The sequence below is a fragment of the Cydia strobilella genome, chromosome 7 (assembly GCF_947568885.1).
Source record: "Cydia strobilella chromosome 7, ilCydStro3.1, whole genome shotgun sequence".
NCBI classification, from domain to species: Eukaryota; Metazoa; Arthropoda; class Insecta; order Lepidoptera; family Tortricidae; genus Cydia; species Cydia strobilella.
The window spans coordinates 2,549,136-2,574,598 of NC_086047.1; the positions used below are offsets into that span (position 1 = coordinate 2,549,136).

The following is a 25,463-nucleotide window of genomic DNA, read 5'->3' on the forward strand; positions in this document are numbered from 1 at the left end:
TGGATAAGAGCACAGGACCAGGCAAAGAAGTGTAAGAATGAAGCCTGTTCTTGACAGTCAATGAGCGTGGAAATTAAAAAGGTAATGCATGTGCAAGATATTAAACCCTTATTTAGAATTTTGTACTTAGGATTGGAAGGAGCCGTTGAACAAAGCAGTGGAGCCGACGTTAAGGAAGAATAAGAACGGTCGGTCCGCCTTAAACCAATTTTCTGGTTTTAGCATCATTAAATGTGCTCCGAACTCTGTAAGACAAATATTTAATGTATCAGTTAGTGAAAATTATTTTAAGTAGTTTGCACTAAATACCAGTGCTATATATAACAAAGAATCGGGGTGATAAATTAGGAGAAAAAGAAGCATTCCTTAATTCTCTAGTTGTCTAGTTCCGTTTGCGATTTCCACTTGTAAATAGTCTACTCAAGCCCAGTTCATTACGAGGATCTGTTAGACCGCTTTGGCGATGACTAGACGAATTGGACTCCTTTTCAAAGGAATGACCATAGACTGCCCAAGACTGGAAAAACTAGAAAAAGCGGGGGGAGTGGGACACTAAGGGCCCCCAATAATAATGATAAACAGTCTACTAACGTTCTGACAAACTGCCGCTAACATTATTTTATTCATAAGCTTTTCTATCACTAAAATACAGGAATGTGTGTTTTCAGTTATTCTTTTGACTTCGGCTGTTAATGTAAGTATGTATCGTGTATTGTATTCGGATTGGCAAGGAACTTGTCAGTGCTTAAGTTATATTTCGCGTAAGGAACTCTTGTGCATTAGCCAATTAAGTGACGTTTAACTATGGTCAATGTTGAGAAGCCCGTCTAAAGACCGTCTACAATGTCTTTCATCGCTCGTAACAGTCGTAACTTTTTGTATATGACTAATACTTCACTTACAGAAGATCGGTAGAACAGAAAGAGTGAAGTTCTTCCTTTCTAACTGTGCCAAAGCGACTTACGTATACAAACAACACGAGAATTCTTACCCTATGATGGTACAGAAATTAATTTTGTATTCCGGTCTTACCCCACATTGACCTTATTGATATTATTTAATTATATTTTTTAACTACAAGAAAATAGTAGTGATGGTGCAGAAACTACTAAAACTATCTACTAATTCTACAGCTAGTAAAGTATATGACTCGTACAGTATTGAGGTTTGTACCTATACTAAGCTTGAAAGGCCCCGGTAAAAATATCCAGCGCTCTGATTCTTATGAAGTAAATGAAAGGAGAGTCCGCCACAAAATATTGCTCAGAACGTGCACTCAGCATTACTACACGATCTTCTGAAATATATATTGATTTCACTCAAGGTTTATACAAAAAATGGACAAAACGACCAATTTTTGAGGAATATAAAGTAATAAGAATTTGATTGTACGCTATAAAAGCAATATTCTCAATTGATCGGTGTATCCTAGTTTTACTTAGCTTAGCTTTGTAGCTTTAGGTGTAGACAACAATAATTATAATGGTTGTTTATTACTTGCAGTTTCCATATAATATCTAACAGGCCATAAAAGGCATATATATTGTTTATAAATAATTTGAGATGATTTTGACAACTATTTAATAATTTAAAAAATACTATTTCGTACGTATATTTTACATTATTACTGCTAAATTAATTTAAGAGAGCACATAAAGTATTTGACAATTTTTTTAAATTCTGTAACCAATATTTATTATTGTTATTTCCTTAACTTTGTTTCCTGTAAAAGTGTTTTTACTATTCATAATATTAATTCATTTTTTCATGCCAGATACAGGTAAAATGTGCGAAACCATAAAACATTGTTATTGTGAAAAAAAAAAAACAATAATTAATTTAGTTCATAGTTTGAGGATCAAAAATGAAAAAAAAATCTCAATATGTTTCAAACAACATTGTAATAAAATTATAAAATTAGGCAGGTACAGTCATAACGAATTATTTATAATTGAGGTAGTATAAAATTATCATGCAAATTAACGCTAAAAATAAATAAGTTAAATCAATTTATATAAGCGCCGCTGAAAAGCTCGTTTGTGTGTCTGATTAAGAAGAAGAGGAAAGGATGGTCAGCGTTAAACTCTTTTGGTTCAACGTAGTAGAATTTGCCTGATCGGCTTACAACTTGGAATGCTGAAAGGAGAAAAAAGAAAATGGTTTTTATCAAAATGCATTATAATCACAATTTGTTTATTAAAAAAAAATTTAGGGAGGTTTAGAAAGAAAATAATATGGAAGTGGAAAAAATGTCCTTAAGCAAACAAAAAAGAAAAATATTTCTTTCACGAGTATAATTTTACTATCGTAATCTAATTTACGATGCGAGTCCTATATTTAGTATAATAAGATGATATACTCGTAAACCAAGTAAAAATTATAATGAACTTTATTACTTTAAAATCAATGTTGTTTAAATTTAAATTAAGTAGATTTTTTGAAGTTTTGTTTAATTTTTACTACGAGAAAATTGGCTCTAAAAAATATTTATCTGTTAATAATAAATTTATTTCATTACATTACTTATAACGAATACTTTATTATTTTCAATTATATTTTCAATTAAATTTATAACTATGTTAATATTAACGTGTTTAGTACCTACTTTGTTTTTATTAAACATAATGAGTAGTGTCAGTTGTAGAGGATTGATTATGTAAAATTAAACTTTGCAATATCCTTTAAGCTATGATAATTATCGAAACCAACTAGTTAGATATCAAGTAGGTATCAGGTAGGTAGTTAGTTAGGTACATGACAAGGACCGGTAGGTATTATGGTTTAAAAATCAGTTAAGGGGCCTACTGATTACTTACCAGTCCGCCGGACGATATCAGCCTGTCATTTGTTCGGAACTGTCAACTTTTTGTTCTAACTGACAGGCGGATATCGTCCGGCGGCTGATAATCAGTCGGCCCCTTTACGGTTTGAATATTGATATAATCTCTCACACTGATTGATATGCACAAAATGCACAGCGAGTGATGTCAAGGTCGTATCATAACGATAACAAAACTTTACCAAAGTATAAAATCGTACAGTGATACTTCAGAAACTAGCAATAAACTTCCACTGGCATAGTGTAAACCCTTCTTATCTTCTTGTTCTCGCTTAATATTAGTTGTATTTAATGTTTACAAAACAAACACAAAAATTTAATATAGAAATCGCCGATACGTTAATAACATAAAAAATCTAGATACTAGAACGCGCGACACTCGTTGACGTATTTAAAAATGAACTTATCAACAAGTTTTTAAGCAGGTCGCAAATTCCGTATAAAACACATCAAAATAAGGTAAAATTCTCGACGACAGGCAAGAATTATGTCTTAATCGAAGAGTCGTTAATACGTAAGGATTAATAGAAGAAATACTCCGTTGTCAAACAGAAGTCCCGACACAACTAGTTGCGATTCTCAGTATAACCAGTTTCTTTTTTTATACAAGGAAATATCGCAATGACCAGTCGTGCTCTGACAAAAACCAAAATAAAAGCTGAGATTTCCCTCTGCTAAAATTCAAATACGAAGAAATCCCGTAATCAGAGAATATAGCCACCAAATCACACCCGCACACACACACACACACACGCACACTAATATCACTGTAAAAATACAGTAATTTGTCTGAAAAACAGAAAAATTGTTCGTTTCACTAAAACAAAAACAGAACGCCTGTGATTCACTAAAATATTAGACAGAAGTTTTAGTGAAAATTACTACCTTTATACCATGTAAATGTTAGATAACGAGTGACAGATGTCATAAATTAGAAAACTCACCATTAGCGGCACCTGCCTCGGCGCCCTCTTCGTTGACTTCGATGAAAGCCTTCTGGATAGCATCACTGACGAAGAGACCACTCTCGTTCTTTAAAAGATTGTCCAGCCTGGCTTTGGAGGCGTCGAAAAGGCTGGTAACGCCAATCTGAAAAAAGATAAAAATAAATAAACATACCCATACAATATTTAACAATCCTATCAAAAAGGAAAAACAATGTTAAATCTAGTTATCTTTAAACCTTCATAACAAAAGACAAAGTGGTGTCATACTATTTTCAAAATAAAAGGTGATCAAAATGTAGATCAAATTGGCGTTATATTCGTATTTGATACAAAGCGTGGAGCTTTAATTATGGGAAGATAATTTATTTATTAGCATTTCTTAAATTACCTTTTGCAGAACTTTCTTCAGGTCGATAGTAGTTTCAATCTTGAACTTAGGAAGGTATACATTGACTTCCACTTCGCGCATCTGAGCTACAGCCTTGTCCAAGGCAGTGGGGTCTTTCAATTTCTCCTGCAAAGCTGCCAAACCGTCGATTTCGTTGGGTAAGACGATAAGTAAAGATGCCTCCTTTCCTTCATATGGCAGTTCTAAGAGCTAAAAGCGAAAATAAAAGGTTTTAATTTGCAGGAAAATTAAATTATAGTCTGCGGGCTTAGCACAGGACCATTTTTATCGCCTGTCACCATGCCTGTCACGTTCTAACAAATAGGTAAGTGCGAAAGTGACAGGTGACAAAAATGCAACCATGCTGACACACCGCTGGTCTATTAAAATTTAATGTCACCGCTAAATTTAGCGTTGACATTCAATTTTAATAGACCAGACAATGTAATTACATTGTGCTAATCCTGTTATATAGGAGTTGTAAAAAGCAATAATATAAAAATCTGTTCTTCAAGATCATGATTAGCTAGCTTAGCTGTACTCAAACTCATATCATCTCCAACTGCTCTCAGGTAACAACCAGTGAAATATGTAGACCCTGCTATAGCAGGGCAGCTCTTCCTCCTGTTTTTATAACAGGAACTAGCGTTTATATGCCACATAAGGATGCAGGATGCAGGGTATAAAATAAATAAAAAGAAAGATAGATTTTAAGATATCAGTTACCTTAGCATCGAGCTCTTTGCTCTCGGCGTATTTGAAGTCGTCTTTCTTGTACATCGTCGGCACTTTCACTGTCTTGTCTTTAGTTACGTGGAAATCACGATCAGTAGTGATCTTATTGTCGAATTTCTTTTCCCATGAACCCTGTAAGAGTAATAAAATATATTAATCAAATTTTAAAGTTTATCACTGATGTGCTTAGAAGCTGGCGACACATCAAGTTAGTCATCATACACAAAATTATCGGATATAGTCTGCTAATAGTGCTAATTTAGTCACAAATACTAGGAAAATGGGACTAAAAAATATTAGCGTGGGACGTTGACCTTCCATATTTTTTAAATACTGTGGATTTTATTGTGACGATCACAAGAATGCAGTATCTATTACTTTTATTAAAAATCGGCCAAGTGCGAGTCGGACTCGCGCATCGAGGGTTCCGTACTTTTTAGTATTTGTTGTTATAGCGGCAACAGAAATACATAATCTGTGAAAATTTCAACTGTCTAGCTATCACGGTTCATGAGATACAGCCTGGTGACAGACAGACGGACAGACGGACAGCGAAGTCTTAGTAATCGGGTCCCGTTTTCCCTTTGGGTACGGAACCCTAAAAACGGTGTCATTTACCTTGAAGTACAAAGCGTTGACGAGGACGGCACGAGTGTCAGCTCCCAGGGAGTTCGGGTCGACCAAGTCTTTGATTTTGTGGTTTGTGTGATCCTCTACCTGAACAGAGACAAATCTAATTGAAAAAGTTAAAAAGAGATGCTTGATGAAAATAACTCAGTAGGAACTATTTTACATTAAACGTCTTTATGTAAATGTAAGTTATTATTACAATATGTATGCTTTCAAAGTCGTCCCTGATCATCACATTGGATTTTTATAATTGTGCAAAGCTGTCACCGAGCACGAATGTCAAAGTGGTAAGACGTGTAGCTTCCAATCTGCCAATCCAACAATCGTAGGTTCGAACCCCAACTCAAACCAATGTGTTTGTTAGACCATAATGTACTTATACAATTTGATAATTATCAGCTCCTCAGTTATAGAAAACATCGTAAAGAAACAAGACTAATCAGCAAGCATAATTTCAATCAGCCTCTCTTGAACCTCTTGATGGAACAGCAGCTCGAATCCTCCTATCGTGGAAACCAGCCCACGTGCTAATTCTTACGATTTGACCCTGGGCTCTTGTCAATTGTAACTGGAAAAGCGAAAGGTAAAGAAGAAGATTACGTCGCCCATTCATACCCATGAGTTGATTTCCTGAGCAGCAGGCACATTTTTCGTAAAGTCAATGTTCTTGAATTCCGAACCGAAAACGCTCTTTGAGAGTGCGGCAAAGTCTTCTTTTACTACAGCATTTGGGGGAATGTATATTTTGTTGGCCATGTTCAGTTGCACTCCTTTTACTGCTCGGAGTTGAGCGGTTACTTTGGGGAACACTGCTTTGGTCTGGAAATAACAGAAATGCGTTACGTTATTAGCCTACTTGGAATTTAAAAAGGTCGAAGTGAACTGATATAATTATAATGCTCATATATTATGACAAGACTAGACGCCAGCGGGGCAACGAGCCGAGCGAGCGAGGTTCAAAGCGTACATTTGAGCGAGCGCAATGTACGAACGGCCTTGATTGGCTGCTTATCGCCCCGCTGCCCGCTAGCATCGAGCCAGTGGATTAAGATAAGAATGAATTTCTAAATGATTATTCGTACATGAACATACATAATGGAAAAATCATTTCATATTGCCAAACTGGTAATTGAAACAAGAGCAAGTGCAATCATTAAGCTCATACATTCCTTCGAAAATCGGCTGTAAAGTTAATTATGACGGTAGTTACCACATTGTCGTTGGGTAGGCCGATGGCCTTGAGTAGCTGGTCATGGGACTCGCCGACAGAGGCCAGGGCCAGCTGAGCCAGCGGTTGCAGGACAGAGAAGGCGGACATCACCACGCTCTTGCCTGCCTGCTCTTTTACCACCTCCTGCGAAAAGGAAGACCGATTGCTTTCATTAAGAGGCGTAAAGACAAGAAATTAGAAGGGAACACATGATACGGCGCGCGAAATTTGCGACAAAAGCTGTGATATTACTCTGAAAGTATCTTTCTGTTTTTGGTCTTTTTACTCGTCACGTCCCTCGGCTATATCGCTCGCTGTTTTTTATACTAAAATAATACTCGTACCTACTGCTGTGCTATGCTGGGTAATTATAATTATATACAATTTAAATTAAATCAATATTAGACATGTTTTCGCGATTTATTTTTTATTGAGCCACCTGTGACCAAGTAAGGTTTTGTTTGAAGTCTGTCCTTGTAAATATAATTTAGTTTCCGTGTGATTTTATTCAAGGCAATTGCTTTTGTAAAAACGTAAAAATTCAATATAAATAGTAGTACAATTTTGCGTTAGCCCCTTCTTCGTATTTTTGGTATGAATTTATAAGCAAGCTTAAATATGTTGAAGTGGGTATCTGAAGATATTCCTATTGGTAAAATTGTTAAGTTAACCGCATCTTTGTATATCATCATCATCATCATTTTATTCAGTAACAATATTACATTGTGTTTGAAATCTTAAAACTAGGCACATGCATAAAAAATATAGTTTGAATCTTCTCAAATGATTTTTACGGCAAAAACCCTAATCTGTTAAACAAAAGCTATTTTTTCTTCTATGCGAGCGCGTGGCCATTGTGACTGAGCGCGTGGCCATTGTGTCACAGCGCGTGGCGGGCGCTTTGCCGTAAAAATCATTTGAGAAGATCCAAACTATATGAGTATCAATAATTATTTTAGCACTCACCGAAAACATGTTGGCGGTGAACACGTTATTTCCATCGTTGAGAATCTTCTCCTCACCACTAGCTGAAGCCATGGCCACGGCGGCTGCAACTGCAAAAGGAAAGTTAAGTCAAAACTAAGAAACACAATTATGAGACATAACAAGAGTTGACTAGTGGAAGAAAGTAAGGGCTGTAAATTAAATCTAAAGAATCACAATTGTAAACAAAAGTGTATTCAGTACAAAGAAGCTAGTACTTTTAAAACTAACAAGGGACTCGCGTAAGTTAATAATCAAGATCAAGTGCGGGTAGTTCGCAAAACCCGCGCAGCAAGAAGATGTTGATACAATTTTTCGCCAGTCTGCCTGTGACCACGAACGTAACGTCACGTTCGAAACATCGGGACATAAATAAACGTAAGTTTTTACGCGATTAAGTCCCGTGTTAGTTTTAAAAGTATGAGTGAAAATTGTGTTAGTTTAAATCAATATAAAGAAGCTAGTGACACAATGCTGGTGACCATGCTTATTTATATAGGCATTATCAATATTAAATGCAAGAATTTTCAATACTTAAAACAAAAATGTTACAGTAATTATTATCAATTACCGTTTTGCCTTACATAGTTTTAATGACATAACATGTGACACACGGACAGACCGGTTCTTGACAATAATACAGGATCAAAGGTATACCAAGATTATCCATTTACATAATTATGTAATTATAGGCTATTTAGTATACTGCGAGTAAGTATTTTACTGATTTCGATGACTTTTACAAAACTAGATTTTTACCAATGGAAATGTCTACATATAAGACAAATAAGCTATAATAAAATACAATGGTTTTTGAAGACGAATCATAAGTAACAATTGATGAAGAAGCACAATATTACATGTGAGTGGAGGTTAAAGAACAGGCGGTCAACCTTTGGATAGTGGAGATAAGAAAACTTAAAGTACCTATCTAGGTATTTTGCGTGATCGTCGGAGACACATCGTTTTTTGTTTGTTTAACATTATAAGGGCCACTTGCACCAGTCACTAACCCGGGGTTAACCGGTTAAACCTGGAGTTAACAGGGCTACCTACTGGTAAAATTGTACTCAATTTGACACTGGATTGGCGGTTGAACCGCTTAACCCCGGGTTAGTGAAATGGTGGAAGTGGCGCTTTGAATATTTAGATTTGAAATTTTAATGATCATTCATGTTTGTTCGTTTCATACGTTTAATTGACCATTTAGAACATAAGAAAATGGATTATTAATATTTTTAACGACAAGATGACTCGATTGATTTATGATTTCCCTAAGCTATATTTAAATAACCACAAATTGCCCTCAAAAATGCATAAACATTACAAGGTACTAAAACAATACATACCTACGCAATAACCCAGTACTGCGAAGTGTTAGTTCCGCTGTATTTTATGACCACTTCAATTTTAACGTTCGGTTTTACCAATGACATGTTCTCAAAACTATGTCGCTGTAATTGTGCAGTTTACCTAATTTTACTTTGAATGGCGCTGATAGAATGGAAGCATTTGAAATGTGGTGCTGGAGGCCATTGGAAGGCATTTAGTTGGAGAGACAGGATAACGAATAAGGAGGTGCTAAGAAGAGTGAGTGAAAGAAGAGCTATTGTGAACACTATTGCAAATAGACGCGGGAAAATGATTGGACACTTAATACGACACGACTACTTCTTTAAAACTATCCTGGAGGGGCGGATAGGAAGGAAGCGGGGTAGAGGAAAACCCAGAAGCAGCTTTTTAGATGAAGTGAAAGAAAAAGTAGGGGTCGTGTCGTATCAGAAAGTCAAGTCAAAGAGCTGGAAGATACTCCACCGACTAGATAATAACTCTTAAGTTAATGATGATGATGATGATGGCGCTGATGTTTGAAACAATGTGTTGTTGATTGTTAAAACCTTTCTTTATTACAAAGTGGATAAAACACCTAAATAGACGTCTCACGTACAGAGAGCTGAAAATTTTCATAGACACTATAACAGTGTCTTTTCAAAAGGGCTTTTTTAGTATGATGTTCATAGAGAAATAAGTCCTTTTGAAAAGACTCCTCATAAATTTAAATATTCATAAAATGTCCATGAATTTTGCGCCTGGGTGTACCTCAAATGTCAGTGATGAATATGACGTAGTATTTAAGTGCCCGGCAAAATATGAAAATACAGCTCCCTTCGCTATCTCTTATGGGGATAAAGTTTGTCTTTGTACCTTAATTTCTGTAATAGTTATTACTACATCTGCATCTACTCAAGAAATTAGAAGGGAACACATGATACGGTGCGCGAAATTTGCGACAAAAGATGTGATATTACTCTGAAAGTATCTTTTTGTTTTTAGTCTTTTTACTCGTCACATCCCTCTGCTATATCGCTCGCTATTTTAATACTAAAATAATACTCGTACCTACTGCTGTGCTATGCAGGGTAATTATAATTATAAACAATTTAAATTAAATCAATATTAGACATGTTTTCGCGATTAATTTTTTATTGAGCCACCTGTGACCTAGTAAGGTTTTGTTTGAAGTCTGTCCTTGCAAATATAATTTAGTTTCCGTGTGATTTTATTCCCGGCAATTGCTTTTGTAAAAACGTAAAAATTCAATATATTTAATGTAATTGTATTTATTATAATTATTTTCAGTTCAATATATATTATAGAGCAAGAAAATATAAATAGTACTACAAAATATGTACGTACGGCAAAATATGAAAATACAGCTCCGTTCGCTATCTCTTATGGGGATAAGTTTGTCTTTGTACCTTAATTTCTGTATTAGTTATTACTACATCTGCATCTACCTTTTTTTATGAAATAGGAGGCAAACGAGCAGACGGATCACCTGATGGTAAGCGATTACCGCCGCCCATGGACACCCGCAACACCAGAGGGGTTGTAAGTGCGTTGCCGGCCTTTAAGATGGGAATACGCTCTTTTCATGAAGGTTTGAAGGTCATATCGGTCCGGAAATACCGCAGGCGACAGTTCATTCCACAGTTTAGCTGTGCGAGGCAGGAAGTTTTAAGAGAAACGCACAGATGAGGACTGCCAACCATCTAAGTGGTGAGGATGGTATAGTTATAACTAGTCTTAACTACCTATTAGGTATTAATATTTTAAATTTTATTTGAGTCAAAACATTTATAAACAATATACTGTAGGTACAGAAAAAGTCAGTTGCATGTGGTTATAAACCAGTGGTTATAATGCGGTGCAGTTACATGGTTAAAAAAGTATATATTTAAACCTATAAGGAAATATAATAAAGCCAATATAAAGAATCCGACCACAAAATAATATATGCAATAAGTATGCTGTACGGTTATTAGCACGCAAAATAGGCGTGATACATAATATGAGGTGGACAAAGGCTTAAACAATGGAATACTCTTGACATTCAACTTCTAAGCAGAATCGATAACCACGATTGATGATTTCCATTACCTGGAGCATTGACAGTTTAACAATGAATCGTAAATGTAATATTTTTTAATAAGAACAAAAGATCAAAAAAAAAGTTATTTCCAGAAATCGATAACAAAGAGAAACATACTGTATTAATCATTGGCAGAGCTTTTGACAATTTGTTCGAAATTATGCGGCAATGTTGACATTTGTCAAAAGACAGAATCTTATTAGTGATATAAATAAAAAAGAAAATCAAAACGGTCGAAGAAGGTTTTATACTATTTATTGCCTCAGGAGCTACTAACACATACAGGCTGCTCCAAAGTAAAAAAAATTGTAAGTAGTTAATTTCTTCGTAGACATAATATTGACCGGGATATAGACCGTGATTACCTTTTGTATTATTTATGAGCTCCCGATTTATAAATAATACAAAATGTAATCACGGTCTATATCCCGGTCAATATAAGTCTAGTGAAACTAACCGTGAATCATTCAAAACTCTAATTTCTTTGTAACCGCTGCACCGGTTGTTATAATACTTTGTAAACTGGTTATAAATACCCTATGCATATATACATTTCGGCTTTGTCCAATGTAAGATATGTATGGCCACATACAACGCACGTATCATTATTATCATTTAATTTAGTTTGTAATGTGTTTATTGTTTAAGTATCTTTTAGTTTTTATATTCTTACTGTAATTTATTTTAGTTAAATAAATGTATTTTTAATATGAATGATATTTACGCACTTCTATCTTTGTTAGATAGTATCTAAACCTTCTGTAATTCTAACATATTCTACGATTATATCAGTTGGTTACCTTAGCAACTAGCCAGTAAAAAAAGATAAACAAGAACTAAATTAGCATCACGCTATCCGAAGTAAATATTGCCTAGCGTCTTGAATGCCAAACGATCAGGAATAAACTCAATATCGATACAAACAAAGTCTCAATTGCTTTGTCAAGTTGACTTAACAAGTCAAACAAGCAAATAAAAACGTATTTTTTAGTATAAATAGAGTCTCGTTTGCAATGCCGTTGACACTTGAAGTGACCAGACGAGGAAAACTTGTTAGGCCAGTGTCAAGGGTAGATCGTAAGTGATAGGCAAATTGAAGAATGTTTTGTTTAGCCTGCACGGAATATCGACTAACATAGAAATGAATTCGACAAGTCCGTGCCGTACAGCTGCGATCGTGGCCCACAAATGGACTCGCCGGAAGATCAGCGCCGACACTTGGGTCGGCATTATGCTGAGGCGAGCCCATTTCGTGGTAAACACTGCAAATATGTTTTTTTAATTTTCCTTGTAATGCTAGTATGTAAGTTTATCACGAAATAAATGATTTATGATTTATGACAAGTCCTAATGACATTTTGAGACAGATCGACACGAGGAAAAAATTTCGAGACATTAGTTACATTGTAAGGCGAGTTTTGAGAAAAAATAATAGATGATCGGCGAACTAATTGACAACCTTTGTTTTCAAAAAGGTTACAATATCACTGTGTCAAATACCTATATTTTATCTTTATTTTATTTTATTTGTTTTTTAATTTTTTTTTATTTATAAGTTGTTATTCTATGTTATATTATATCATAGTGATATTATAGTTATAAACGTAGATAGATCAAACGTAGGCCAGTGATAGATGATGATATTGATAATAAAAGCTTCCGGTTATTTTATCTACTAGGTTAAATACATGTAAAGGTTTTATTAGTCCCCGGCAAGCTCGGCCGAATTTCACCTTCCCATACAAACGGAGTTTCGTTCTCATTTTAAAACTACGTGTTGGATTGTAATGAACCTTTGCATATACAATGACATGAGGTCTATCTATGCCTGTAATTAGTTTATATAGCTCCAGTTTATAAAACAAACGAAATAGAGCAAAAACAAGTTTTGTATGAAAAACAAAAATTCGCTGTGTTTTTAACTATGGTATCTGAAGCTACATAAACGAATTACAGGCATAGATATACCTTATCCTATTGTAAGTACAAAGTATCAAAGCAATCTAGCTAGTCGTTTTAAAATGAGAGCGTAACTACGTTTGTATGGAGAACCGAGCTTGCCGGGGACTTGGGACCTAGGAAAACGTAACCGTAATAATGGGAGTTTTTAACAAGTACCATAGAGTAACTTATACTAGAGTGGTACTGTCATAGTAAATTTTGTAACCACAGTAAATTCACTGCCATCTGTCGACACACTTTAAAACTAAAAATGAAGATTTATAAAAATACGATAGAATGTATTTAAATATAGATAAATGATTTTTTTATTTGCATTAATTATTTTTATGATTTTGACCCATGTTCTTTCACTGATATGCGTTAAAATTGTTAAATAACAAACGAAACCGTCAACGCCATCTATACGACTGTAGGCCAAAACTAGTAGCGCCCTCTGAACGAGAATCAAATTTTCTTGATTTTCGAGGCACGTTTTTTCCTTAGACTGTATCCATCTATTACGGAGTTATATCTATCTTTGCAAGTACGGACGGAGTCGCGGGCAGTTGCTAGTCATTATGTAAGTATTTTGCACTTAACTCCCTTTTTCCTAAAGATGGAAAATGTTTATTAAACAAATAGGCAGGGAATCCCAGACCATAATAGCGTTGGCGCCGGTTGTATAATGACATCACCACATGCAGCGTTCATGGAAAACTAAACAAATTCTATGCGACTGTTTTGTTTCTGTTCTATTCACGTGTCTTATTCATTGTTATTATACAGCGTGTAAATCCAATACGGGCAATAAATTAAACCTGATATATAATTTATCCGTCTAATCATTAATAATGAATAAGCTTTTTTTAAAGTTACACTTAACTATGACCCCGTAATTATTTTTTTTTAGGGTTCCGTACCCAAAGGGTAAAAACGGGACCCTATTACTAAGATTCCGCTCGGCTGTCTGTCTGTCCGTTTGTCATCAGGCTGTATCTCATGAACCGTGATAGCTAGACAGTTGAAATTTTCACAGATGACGTATTTCTGTTGCCGCCATAACAACAAATATTAAAAACATAATAAAATGAATATTTAAGTGGGGCTCCCATACAACAAACCCGATTTTTTTGCCGTTTTTTGCGTAATGGTACGAAACCCTTCGTGTGTGAGTCCGACTCGCACTTGTTTTTAATTTACCGAGCAGCAATGTACTGCAAACATTAAGAAACATGACAAAGATAACATGACATTACGGGATACGAGCTTTTTATAGTAACTGCCAACAAGCGTTAACAGTTACTTCAAAAAGCTCGTATTCCGTAACTTGTGGTGTATTAAATTGCGGGCCGAATTATTTTGTATGATTAAAATTTTCATTGTATCTCTAAGCAAAATCTATCTCAATATACTTTTGAGGTCCTATGCTACACCGTTTAAATATTCGCACGTACTTACCGCTCATGTGCCGTATTGATTTCGATTTTCGTCACAGCGACAGAAATATGAAGTTTCTCACTTTTTTGTGTCTTTGTTCTTAGGCGTACACGACGCCGTTTGAGTTAAAGTGAGGAAGAAGGAAATACAATACATTTAGTAACGCCACTTATCTAATTAGTTACATAGGTTCATAGAACAAACTCGGGCAAAACGGGGATCCCCTTAGTAATAAGAATCGCTGAAATTTATCACAAAAGGGCAGGATTTACCACTACTGCGGCATTACTGTTGCGACATTACTGCATCAAACTTCAAAAATTAAAAAAAAACTGTATTTGTCAATCTCTTGGGCCGTGGGGACCTGGTGCTCACGGCATCTTTAAGGAGCTGGCGAAGCGCATCGTGGATGCGACGGGTAGAGATGGGTAGGGGTGAGTAAATACTGAGTATTTACTCAGTATTTACTCAAAGTATACAGTAAATACTCGTATTTACTCATTTTGGTGAGTAAAAACGATTATTAACAAAATTTCAATATTTTGGTGAGATTTAAGTACTAAATTGGTTTTTATTTAATTGTGTTAACGTGTATTAATAATATTTATATTATAAGAAGCTTATTACGCTTAGTTTTTGGCAAAAAGGTGATTATCAGTGAGAGGTAATTTGGAATTTAGCGGATATAGACGTGATAAAGTATAGTTAACAATTTTGTTTTAAATAAGAAGGTACTTAATTACTTTCAAAGTTACTTATTTGCCTACGTTCTAGATAAGTGCATGTTGCAAGCTGATTCACATATTATACAGTTTTTAACCAGTTCTTTATTAAAATAAAACTGCGACGAAAATACTTTACAATATAGCTCTTACCAGATAGCGCGGCGATTGTTACATAGTATGTATAGTAGTTCTTACGGCTAACTCTTTGTCTATTGTAAGTAAAAACGCACGTGCTACTACCTGCAAAAAAGGTGCGATCATTGGCATATAATTCTAATAGGGTATTTGACTACTAGTCAAATCAGTTTCTTTTTGTTAACTGTTAAAACGATTTTGCTACTACGGAATTTATATGAAACACTAGCATGTGACGTCACAATCAAATTACCTACTCTTTATTGTTTTATACGGGCTTTAAAATAGAAATTGTGTCTAAAAATAACTGCTGTCTACGTTTCTCTATTAATCTTCTTGTATTTTGCGTGCTTTATTTTATGCATGGTGTAAAATAATTAATTTTAAATACAGTCAAATACGCTATTGGCTTATCAATATTCGGGAATCTAAAATATTAAACACGAACTTTCATTGGGCATATAATAATATAATTTGGCTGTGTATAATATTTTAGCACCCATAATTTATATAAGCCTCAAATATATAGCCGTTTTCTTTTTTAAATGTGGTCTCCTCCTCCTCCTTGCATCGGTTACCTCATCACTGAGGGTCGTGGTCACTTCTAGGTAACTTCTAGCTTCTCTTGGACAATTTGCCGCCACTTCTTTCTGTCTGTCGCCGAGTGTAGGGCACCGTGGAGCGTTACATCAAGGGCTGAGCGAATTTGGTCTATCTACCGCATTGGGCTCCTGCGTTTCGGCATATCGCCTTCGATTTTACCAGTGATTACCAGCTTTCCAGGTTATCACTGTCTTTCCTGGCAATGTGGCCAAAATTCATAAAATTACAACTCATATTGATTAATTTAAGGCTCCGTTTTTGTTGCCAATTTATTAATTTGAGTACCCATGGCCAAAATGGTTACTGAGTGGAACCCACGGAACACCATAGACGGTGCAGGCCAGGGTTCAGGCAGACCGAAAATGAGATGGCGGGACGACTTGGACGCATTCTACCCCAAATGGTGGGAAAATGCCGATGACAGGGTCGAATGGAAAAAAACGAGGGGAGGCCTTTGCCCAGCAGTGGGACACCAAAGTAGGCTAACTAAAAATAAAAAAGCACCCATTTCTATTTTTTGAACTACCCAAGTTCGATTAATTAGTTGACCGGTTAAATACGTGGCAATTACAATGGAAAACTATTAATTAGGGAAGAGGGGGAGAGGAGTTACAAACTTTGTGACGTCACTTTAACTTCACTTGTAGTCGAAAATTGTTTTGATTGTTTGTATTCGCGATACAACTAAATAAGCTAGTTTTTGAAACGGTATATCGTATCGGTTTCGTGTCATAAAATTTCTAATATTCCTATTATTTAAGATATTTTTATTAAAATAACTATATTTCATTCAATTTGCTAATTTCTTTGAAACAAAATTGTCAAATATGTGAAGTCACACGAGAGGGAACGGGATTGCCAAATGTGAAATCACTAAATTCGTGTGATGTAATTTATGGATGACCCCCTAGGCCAACGCTCAAAAACCAGTATAAGTGCGCTCTCCGATAAATATATATTTTATATCGGATAACGCACCTTTGTTACGCATCTCGTTGACTAGGTATTTTAGACTGGTTCTGTAGTGTTCGACTCGCCGAAACTCAGTAACCGTAGGGGGACCCCACACAGCCTCGCAATTTTTCCGTAGTTCATTTTGAATCTTATTGCAAGTTCCATAGAAATTGTAATTCAATAACCGGTTAAATTGACCGAACCGTTTTTTATTGAGTGAGTAGCACGTGCGGTTTAACTTACAGTAGACAATGAGTTAGCTGCAAGGGCCAGCTTGAAAATTAACGACTATACATAGTACAGCCGTATAGTATACGCGGTCAAAGTTAGCGATTCTTTTTTTGCAGGTAGTAGCACGTGCGGTTTTACTTACAATAGACGAAGAGTTAACCGAAAGGGCCAGCCTGAAAACTAACGACTATAATTAAATCATATTTTAACCACACTAAATACATAGTTACGGTATACGGCAAATACGGTTATTTTAGGTAAATATTTGGTGGGTTTTTACTAACTACCCATCTAGTTGCGGCCAACTGCTGCTTAAAAAGCGTCGTTCCACGCTGGGTTCCACTCTCCCATTAAAATAAGTGACTGAGGACTGGAATAGAATCCACAGGTCCGCCTTTTAGAATCCTGAATCCCCGTACAAGCAAAATTACGTGTTTACGCGGCACTTACGTCCTTTTATGAAGAGTTTTTTAATGAAAACTCAAAAATGACCCGACCGATCATGTTTAAAATATTTTTTTCTCAAAGTGTTTTCTAGGGTCTATTCTTCCGCTATTTTTTCATATTTTATTAAACTTTGTTCCAAAAGTTATAGAGGGATGAACATTATTTTGGCCTTTGGAAACGGTTTTTTCCCAAAAGTAATAAATTTATCGAAAAAAGTGCATAATAACATTGAAGTTATTTTTAAAGACCAATTTAATGATGTGCCACACGTTGGTGGTTTTAGATTTTTTTTATTGTGACACTTAGTTACATGTATGGAACGCCCCTCTTAAAATATATTTTTTACTAATTGGACTACTAAATCCAGTACAAAATACACCTTTATTTCAGATTTCTATACCCTGTCAGCAGTGTCAGCACTCTAAATAGTTTATACCCACCAAATTGGGTATAAACGAGTAAATACGGGTAAATTGAGTAAATACTGAGTATTTACTCGGTATTTACTCTTGAGTATTTACTCACTACCCATCTCTAGCGACGGGTGACAGGAGAGCTGGCTCCTACCTCGCGCAACGGATTGGCATTGCCGTCCAGCGTGGCAATGCCGCCAGCCTTCTTGTCACCCTGCCACGAGGCGCTGAGCTAGAGACATTTTTTTATTTATAGTTTTAGTTTTAGTTTAGTTTAGCTTTTAAATTTAGTTTATAATTTTTACTTTAAGGATTTATTTGTTTTTTGGTATTTTTTTGTATTAATGGAAATAAATATATATCTCCTTGATAAAACGAGTGAAGTTCGCCGCCGCGGTATTGGTGCGATTATGACGTTCATTCCGTTACTCATCAACGATATTGACACTGTGTCCTGGGTCCTGGCCATTGGACAAACCCTGAAATCCCCCGCGTAGGGTTACTTCTCAGGAATGCTCTACCGTTAATATTTTTTTTAATTAGAACAGAAGATAAAAAAACAATTTTTCAAACAAAAGTTATTTCCAATAATCAACAACAAAAAGAAATATACTGTATTAATCATTGGCAGTGCTTTTGATAATTTGTTCGAAAATGTGCGGCATTGATGACATTTGTCAAAAGTCAGAATCGTATTAGTGTCATAAATAACGGACCCGGGTATGTCCTTAAACTGCGTCCGGACCCGGATATGTCCTTAAAATACGTCCAAAAGAGAGGTATGGGCACTGTGAATGACATCTCGCTTTGTGTGGTAGGGCACAGGACAGCGGATGTCATTCCAGATCTAGAGCAGAGCCCAACTGGGGAAGTACCTCCACCTTACAGAAAACCGCAGCCAAATAACACTAGACCCTACTCATAGTGTTGTGTTCCTGCCGGTAAGTAAGGTTGCCAGAGCTCAACGAGGGAGAGGAGTGTTAGGGTCGGCAACGCGCGTGTAATATCTCCGGTGTTGCAGGCGTCCATAGGCTACGGTAACTGCTTACCATCAGGCGGGCCGGATGCTTGATTGCCACTGACGTGGTATAAAAAAAAAGGTCGAAGAAGGTTTCATACTATTTATTACCTCAGGAGCCACTAACACATACAGGCTGCTCTAAAGTAATAAATCGTAATTGGTTAATCTCTTCGTTACCGCTACACCGGTTGTTATGATACTTTGCATACTGGTTCTAAATACCCTAATGCATAATAAATGTACATAGGGACACCCTGTATTACTGGTCAGGCTTTATAAGTTACTCTATGGTTTATGATGTGCACTAGTGCTGCACTGCATAGAACATTGCAGTAATATTCCCTATTGCTTTCAGTACATTCACGGTTCTCAAATCGATTTTGAGGTATAAGAGTTATAAGACCGACCTTGTAGTAACTTCACATAACAGCATTTGTGCGATAAGAGATTCGTTTAGGCGTAACATGACTGTTCGTACAACGCGCCTAATAATAAACTTGATTAGTATTTAATTGATTATTTTCGTGTTTTAATGGGTGTATCGAATTAGGCAGGTATTCTTTGCAAAGCATTAAAAAGATTTGCTTGTTGCTATGTGATGTAGATAAAACCTGCGAGTGCGAGTCAGACTAACGGCCGTATTCGAGCAATGCTTCTAAGAGATCATTGCGGTACGAAAACGATCTGTAAAGGATTTGATTGATTAATAATTTATTTGTCAATATGGGTTACAGAGGTCTTAAAACTATTTACAAAATTACATAGGATCTCCACATTGTGCCTACAAACTGGCATACAAATTTAATTAAACTAGCCTAAGTCCATGCATTAACTTAACTATTAAGGAACTCGCCCACACTGTAGAAACATTTCCCACACAGCCAAGCTTTCATCATTTTCTTAAATGTTGTATTCTTTTCCCCTTTAAATTCATCCGGTAACTTATAACTTATTTACCACACTGGATGTGTTCTGCGGGCAGCGGTCAGGTCAGACTTCAACTTCAAAGGTTGCTGTCAATGTTGTTCATACATAATGCGGGTTTGCCCTGACCGCTGACCGCAGAACGCATCCAGTGTGGCAAATCCTAAAGTGTGAAAAGTGACATTTCTTCAACCAAAAACGTCACTTTTGACACTTGCAAATCGATATCGTACCGCAGTGAACTATTAGAAGCCTTTTCGAATTGGACCGTATAAGGGTCTCCTACATATGTCGACGCGAATTTTATCGTACGTGCAGGTAGCTAATTACTTGAATCATTAAAATAAATGTAATTAGTGTGAAATCATTATTTGCAAGTAAGTACTTGTGTTCCGGCTTTTAAAAAGTCACAACATCTATTATAATTAGTTCATTTGTTAAGGTTCCATGAAAAATAAATGGAGCCGGAGCTGGATATTTACAATAATCCATACAGTAAGAGTATACTTTGCAAAAAGTGTATTATAGTTTATAATTGTTGTAACTATTTTATTATTATTTTTTGTTTTGTATGTACAGCGAGGTGTAGCACAGACCAAACATGTTAATTTTTGTGATGAGGTGCCACCTCAAATCTTTTGGTATAGGTATACCAAAAGATTGAAGCCAGTGAAGAAGAAACCAGTAGAAATAAAATAACTAACTTTTCTTCTGAATGAAATTACGGTATATTGCTAAACTTGCTTCACAACTACATAAAAAAATAGTTTTTAGGGTTCCGTACTACAAAGCCAACTGCCTACAAAAACACAGTCGTGCGCATTTCACCTGCGAAATCGGGACGCAAATCGACCGCTCAACATAATCTGGGACGGCGTTAACATTGAGCATTGCCCGAACCCGAGGTACCTGGGAATTTCCCTCGATAGAACTTTGTCTTTTAAGAGTCACTGCCTAAAAACACGCCAAAAGGTCACAACACGAAATAACCTGCTGAGGAAACTTACTTCTACGCACTGGGGTGCCTCTGCACACACACTCCGCACAACCGGCCTAGCACTCTGCTATTCGGCGGGTGAATACGCATGCCCGGTGTGGCACCGCTCCCCCCATGCAGGACAAGTTTCTTCAGCACTCAACGACACCTGCCGCACGATCACCGGTTGTCTGAAACCCACGCCGCTCGGTAAGCTCTACCCCCTGGCGGGTATAGCGCCCCCGGAGACCCGCAGGGAGGTGGCCTGCGCTATAGAAAAACTCAAGCAGGAGCAAGACCCAAGACACCCTCTCCACGGCCACAAGCTACCACCGTCGCGTCTAAAGAGCCGAAAGAGCTTTATGCGGTGCACTACCGCTATCAGTGTCCCGCCACCCGAGAACCGGCTGGCACACTGGCAAAGTACTCGCGCCCCTCCCGATGACTACGTCCATCCCGCCGAAACGCTCCCGGCCGGACACAAACAACCATGGCCGATCTATTTTTTTTTTTTTTTTAATCTACATATTTAAAAGGAGCCTTTATCAGTGAGACATGTCGGCTCCGTTGGGCCTCTAAATTACAGTTTCAATAAGTGTTAGTATACATCAAAAAAACTGTACACGAATTTCGCAGTTTTAGACAGGGGTTCCGCCAATATCGTGTGAAAAACCCCAATGTCAGTTACTGCATAACCCCTAGCTTCAAATAGTTGCGCCCTCTTGTCTCGAGTCCGAACACATTCCATTAGGAAGTGCTGTACATCCTCGACAGAGTCGCAAATATCGCAGTTGGGCGACTCTGCTTTCCTCATCAGATGAGCAAACATATTCAATGGAATGTGACCGGACCGAAGCCTGTGAGCGCGTACAATTTTCGCCCGGTTCAAGTCAGCCACTTCCCACCAGGGTATCCGAGGAGGCTCACATTGAATGGTCTTGTACCAGATTCCTTTCTCTTGCGATCTTTCATCAAAGAACTCCTTCCAGCGACCATATATTTTACCTTTATACTGTGCGACTATTTCTGAGAAGTCTGGAGCGACATCAAACTCAGTTCCCTCAGAAGCAGCCGCTGCCGCCAACCGGTCAGCCTCCTCGTTTCCCACCAAACCGATATGTGATGGAACCCACTGTATTTTCAAACACCTTCCGCAATTTCGGAGCTTAGAGATTTGCATTAAGATTTTGTACGCCAGTAAAAAGCACCGTTCGCCTGAGACACACCGGCTCAAATGCTGAATGGAGCTTTTACTGTCCGTGAAAATTGCCACATTAGGATAATTTTGATTTTCAACAAACACTAAAGCCTGATAAATCGCACTGAGTTCCGCGGTCATTATAGAAACTCCAGCTGAAATTTTATATTGTGCTCTTGTGGCACTAAATGGATCGAAAAAGGCAGCCCCTATTTTTTTACCGTACTTCGACGCATCAGTGAATATTCTATAAAAATTAATATATTTTCTATTCAATTCTTGAACCACATCAATACGCAGAGCATTGACGTTGTGTGTGTGTTTTGCACCAATAACAGATTCTAAACCGCTGTGCAAGACTTCATGTAATTCAATTTTTGACACCCAAACATCTAATTGAAACATTGGTAATGGGAATGACGACTGAATATGTTCTTCAGAGATTTCCTCATTTACGACAGCTAGCAAAGGTTTTTTCCTTGTCTTAGTCCAGTACCCTCTTTGGCATGAGGCCCGCAACTCCAGAATCTCATCAACCGTGGCGCTATTTGACCAGGTCAGTGATTTCAAGCAAAACCTAGTGGCCAGTAACCATCTACGGAGATGTAATGGCACAAGACATAATTCACTTTCCATCACGTGGATCGGTGTAGACCTGATAAAGCCTCCGATTACCCTTAGAGCTTGGTTTTGAATTTTTTCAAGCTTATAGATGTGTCTGTTGGCGCTATTGTGAAAAAGTGCACTCGCGTAATCCAGTCTACTTCTAATCAAGGAGATGTACAACCTCCGTAGGTGCTTAGGATGTATTCCCCAAGACGCGCCAGCTAAAGTTATCAAAATGCTAAGGTATTTTTGAGTTTTTTCGACTACATAGTTAATGTGCTCTCCCCATCGTAGGTGTTGGTCTAGCAACACACCTAAGTATTTAATAGATTTATCAGAGCAAAGCGGTTGTCCTCGAATTAATAGGTTTACTTGTTGTTTTTTATCACCTTTGCTGAAAATGCAAAACTTTGACTTACTAGCTGAGACCTCTAGTCCTAAACTGTCCAAAAATTTTAACATTGTGTTTAAACTGTCTTGCATTGAGCAGACACTGTCATATAAATTCTTTTGCCTGACATATAACACAAAATCATCAGCATATTGGGAAATTGAGACATTGACTATGTCGTTACAAATCTGATATGTAGCAATGTTAAACAGAAGAGGGGAGAGTGGATCCCCTTGAGCTAGGCCCTTGTCTGTCCACCGCACCATAGAAAGACCGACATCAGGGTCTCTTAGTAGAAGATGCCTCTCGCTCAAGAAGGCCCATAAATATCTACAAAAATTGCCCCCAACTCCTAAGGTATCTAGAATATCAACAACTTTAGAAACCGAAACATTGTTATATGCACCTTCAATGTCTAAAAAACAAGCTAGAGTACAAGTGTTCTTGGCAAAACCCACTTGTATGTGGGATATTAAGCGAGCTAGGCAGTCCATACAGGATAGACCTTTCCTAAAGCCCACGGTATTTCGAGATAGAATCTGGTTGTGTTCTATAAACCATTCCAGGCGTCTCGCTAGCATTGGGTGGAATATCTTAGATACGCAGGACATTAAAGAAATCGGTCTTAGCTTCGAAGTGTTATCTTGACTTGACTTAGGAATAGGTACGACCTGGATAACTCTCCACTGCCTGGGCACCTCACCTGACACAAAAATCAAGTTATACAGTTTTAGTAGAAACAACAATGCTTGTGATGGCAGATTGCATAACACAGCATACGTTATTCCATCTACCCCTGGAGAAGATTTCTTATTTTTTAGACACCTTGTTAATTCTTCTAGCGAAAATTCTACCTCTAATTGTGGGTTCACAGATGTAAACGTCGGTGACTCCTGTCGCACGAAATCAGGCGTGAGAGAACGCAACAATTCGACTTTTTTTTCTTCAGATGCAACAACCCTAGAACGCTTATAACCTTTTATCCACTTCATACGATTCCACATGTCAGACGCGGAAGTAGTTTCATCTATACTTTGGCAAAACTCCCGCCAACTCGACGCCTTAGCATTACGAATGAGGCGTTGTGCTTCTGCAACCTTTTCTTGCAGCAGTTTTAGATTAGCAGGGGTCGGATTCCGTCTGAATTTTGCTAATGCTAGTCGCCTTTGAGCTACAGCCAAAGACAACGAGGCATTCCAATAGCTTTTGGGTTTGAAATTCCGTGTAGGATCAGTACACATTTTAATTACAGGGATATTAATCGCTAAGGACTTACTGATACCAGTCTCAAAGATGTCATAAGTAACTTGAACATCGTGTTGCGTAGGAATTGGCTGTTTCGAAAGGTATTCTTTTAGGAATTCGCGAAAGCCTGGCCAATCCGCTTTTTTAAAATTTAATCTTTGCTCAAAGTGCCTGATGTCTTGATAATCTAAACTAAACTTTACAATTAGATGATCACTCCCTAAATGTTCATTGGAAACCTGCCAGGCAAAATCAACAGCAATATCAGACGAGCAAAAGGTGATATCTGGAGAGCTTTCCTGAAGTGACCCACTTACGAGTTTAACCCTTGTCGCCTTTCCATCATTAAGAGACACAAAACCATGCTCGATTGCCGAATCAAACAGCTGATTTCCTCTACCGTCACATTTATATGACCAATTAGTATGATGGGCATTGAAGTCCCCTGCTATTAATGATTTATTCGAAAGAGCCGTGAAAATTGAATCCCAGTCGAGTTGAGTTGTTCGCACTGATGAAGGGCAGTACAGTGATACAATATTATTTAAAGAGGCACAGTTTAAAAGCTTAACACATACAATTTCAATACCAGGGTTATTTAATGCAATGTGAAACGACTGGGCCTTGATGGAGTTATGTATAATGACCGCGACACCCCCATACGAGTCAGATCTATCGTTACGAAATATAGTGTACGAGTTTATGTTGAATGTAGAATTACCATCAAGCCATGTTTCACTAACTAAAGCAATGTGAACCTTTTCGCTATTCAATAGGGCTTCAAATTCAGTTAACTTAGGCCTAATACTTTGCGAGTTCCATTGTATGAAATTCAATGTTGATTTTTTAAAGGAACTAGCCATTTACATTTGGAGAAAGCAACTTAAAGAAATCTACGGAGTTGAAAACCCTCATGAGCAGTACAACCAATTCCTTAACTAAAATTTTAACTGTGAGGTTTAGCTTATTGGTCCAGTTATCTTCAGACATAAGAATGTTTTTCACACTTTCAGTTACTCGTGTAAAAGCCGAAGAACCCACGTTGTCATC

General features: G+C 37.1%; 1 protein-coding gene across 9 annotated transcripts in view; it reads right to left on the reverse strand.

Annotated features, from left to right (window-relative positions):
• LOC134742906 (alaserpin-like) overlaps positions 1–25,463 on the reverse strand; it is a 42,426-nt gene that overhangs the window by 14,076 nt on the left and 2,887 nt on the right. For 6 of the 9 annotated variants that reach the window (XM_063676104.1, XM_063676106.1, XM_063676107.1 and 3 more), the window contains exons 2-8: positions 7,716–7,804; positions 6,750–6,893; positions 6,155–6,358; positions 5,528–5,626; positions 4,901–5,041; positions 4,175–4,384; positions 3,784–3,928 (exon numbers count right to left, since the gene is read on the reverse strand). In XM_063676104.1, coding sequence (XP_063532174.1) covers positions 3,784–3,928; positions 4,175–4,384; positions 4,901–5,041; positions 5,528–5,626; positions 6,155–6,358; positions 6,750–6,893; positions 7,716–7,804 — 1,032 coding nt within the window. Of the gene's footprint in view, positions 1–126; positions 246–1,882; positions 2,137–3,783; positions 3,929–4,174; positions 4,385–4,900; positions 5,042–5,527; positions 5,627–6,154; positions 6,359–6,749; positions 6,894–7,715; positions 7,805–25,463 lie in introns of those variants that run through there. The other 3 variants (XM_063676109.1, XM_063676108.1, XM_063676102.1) reach the window with 2 other exon arrangements.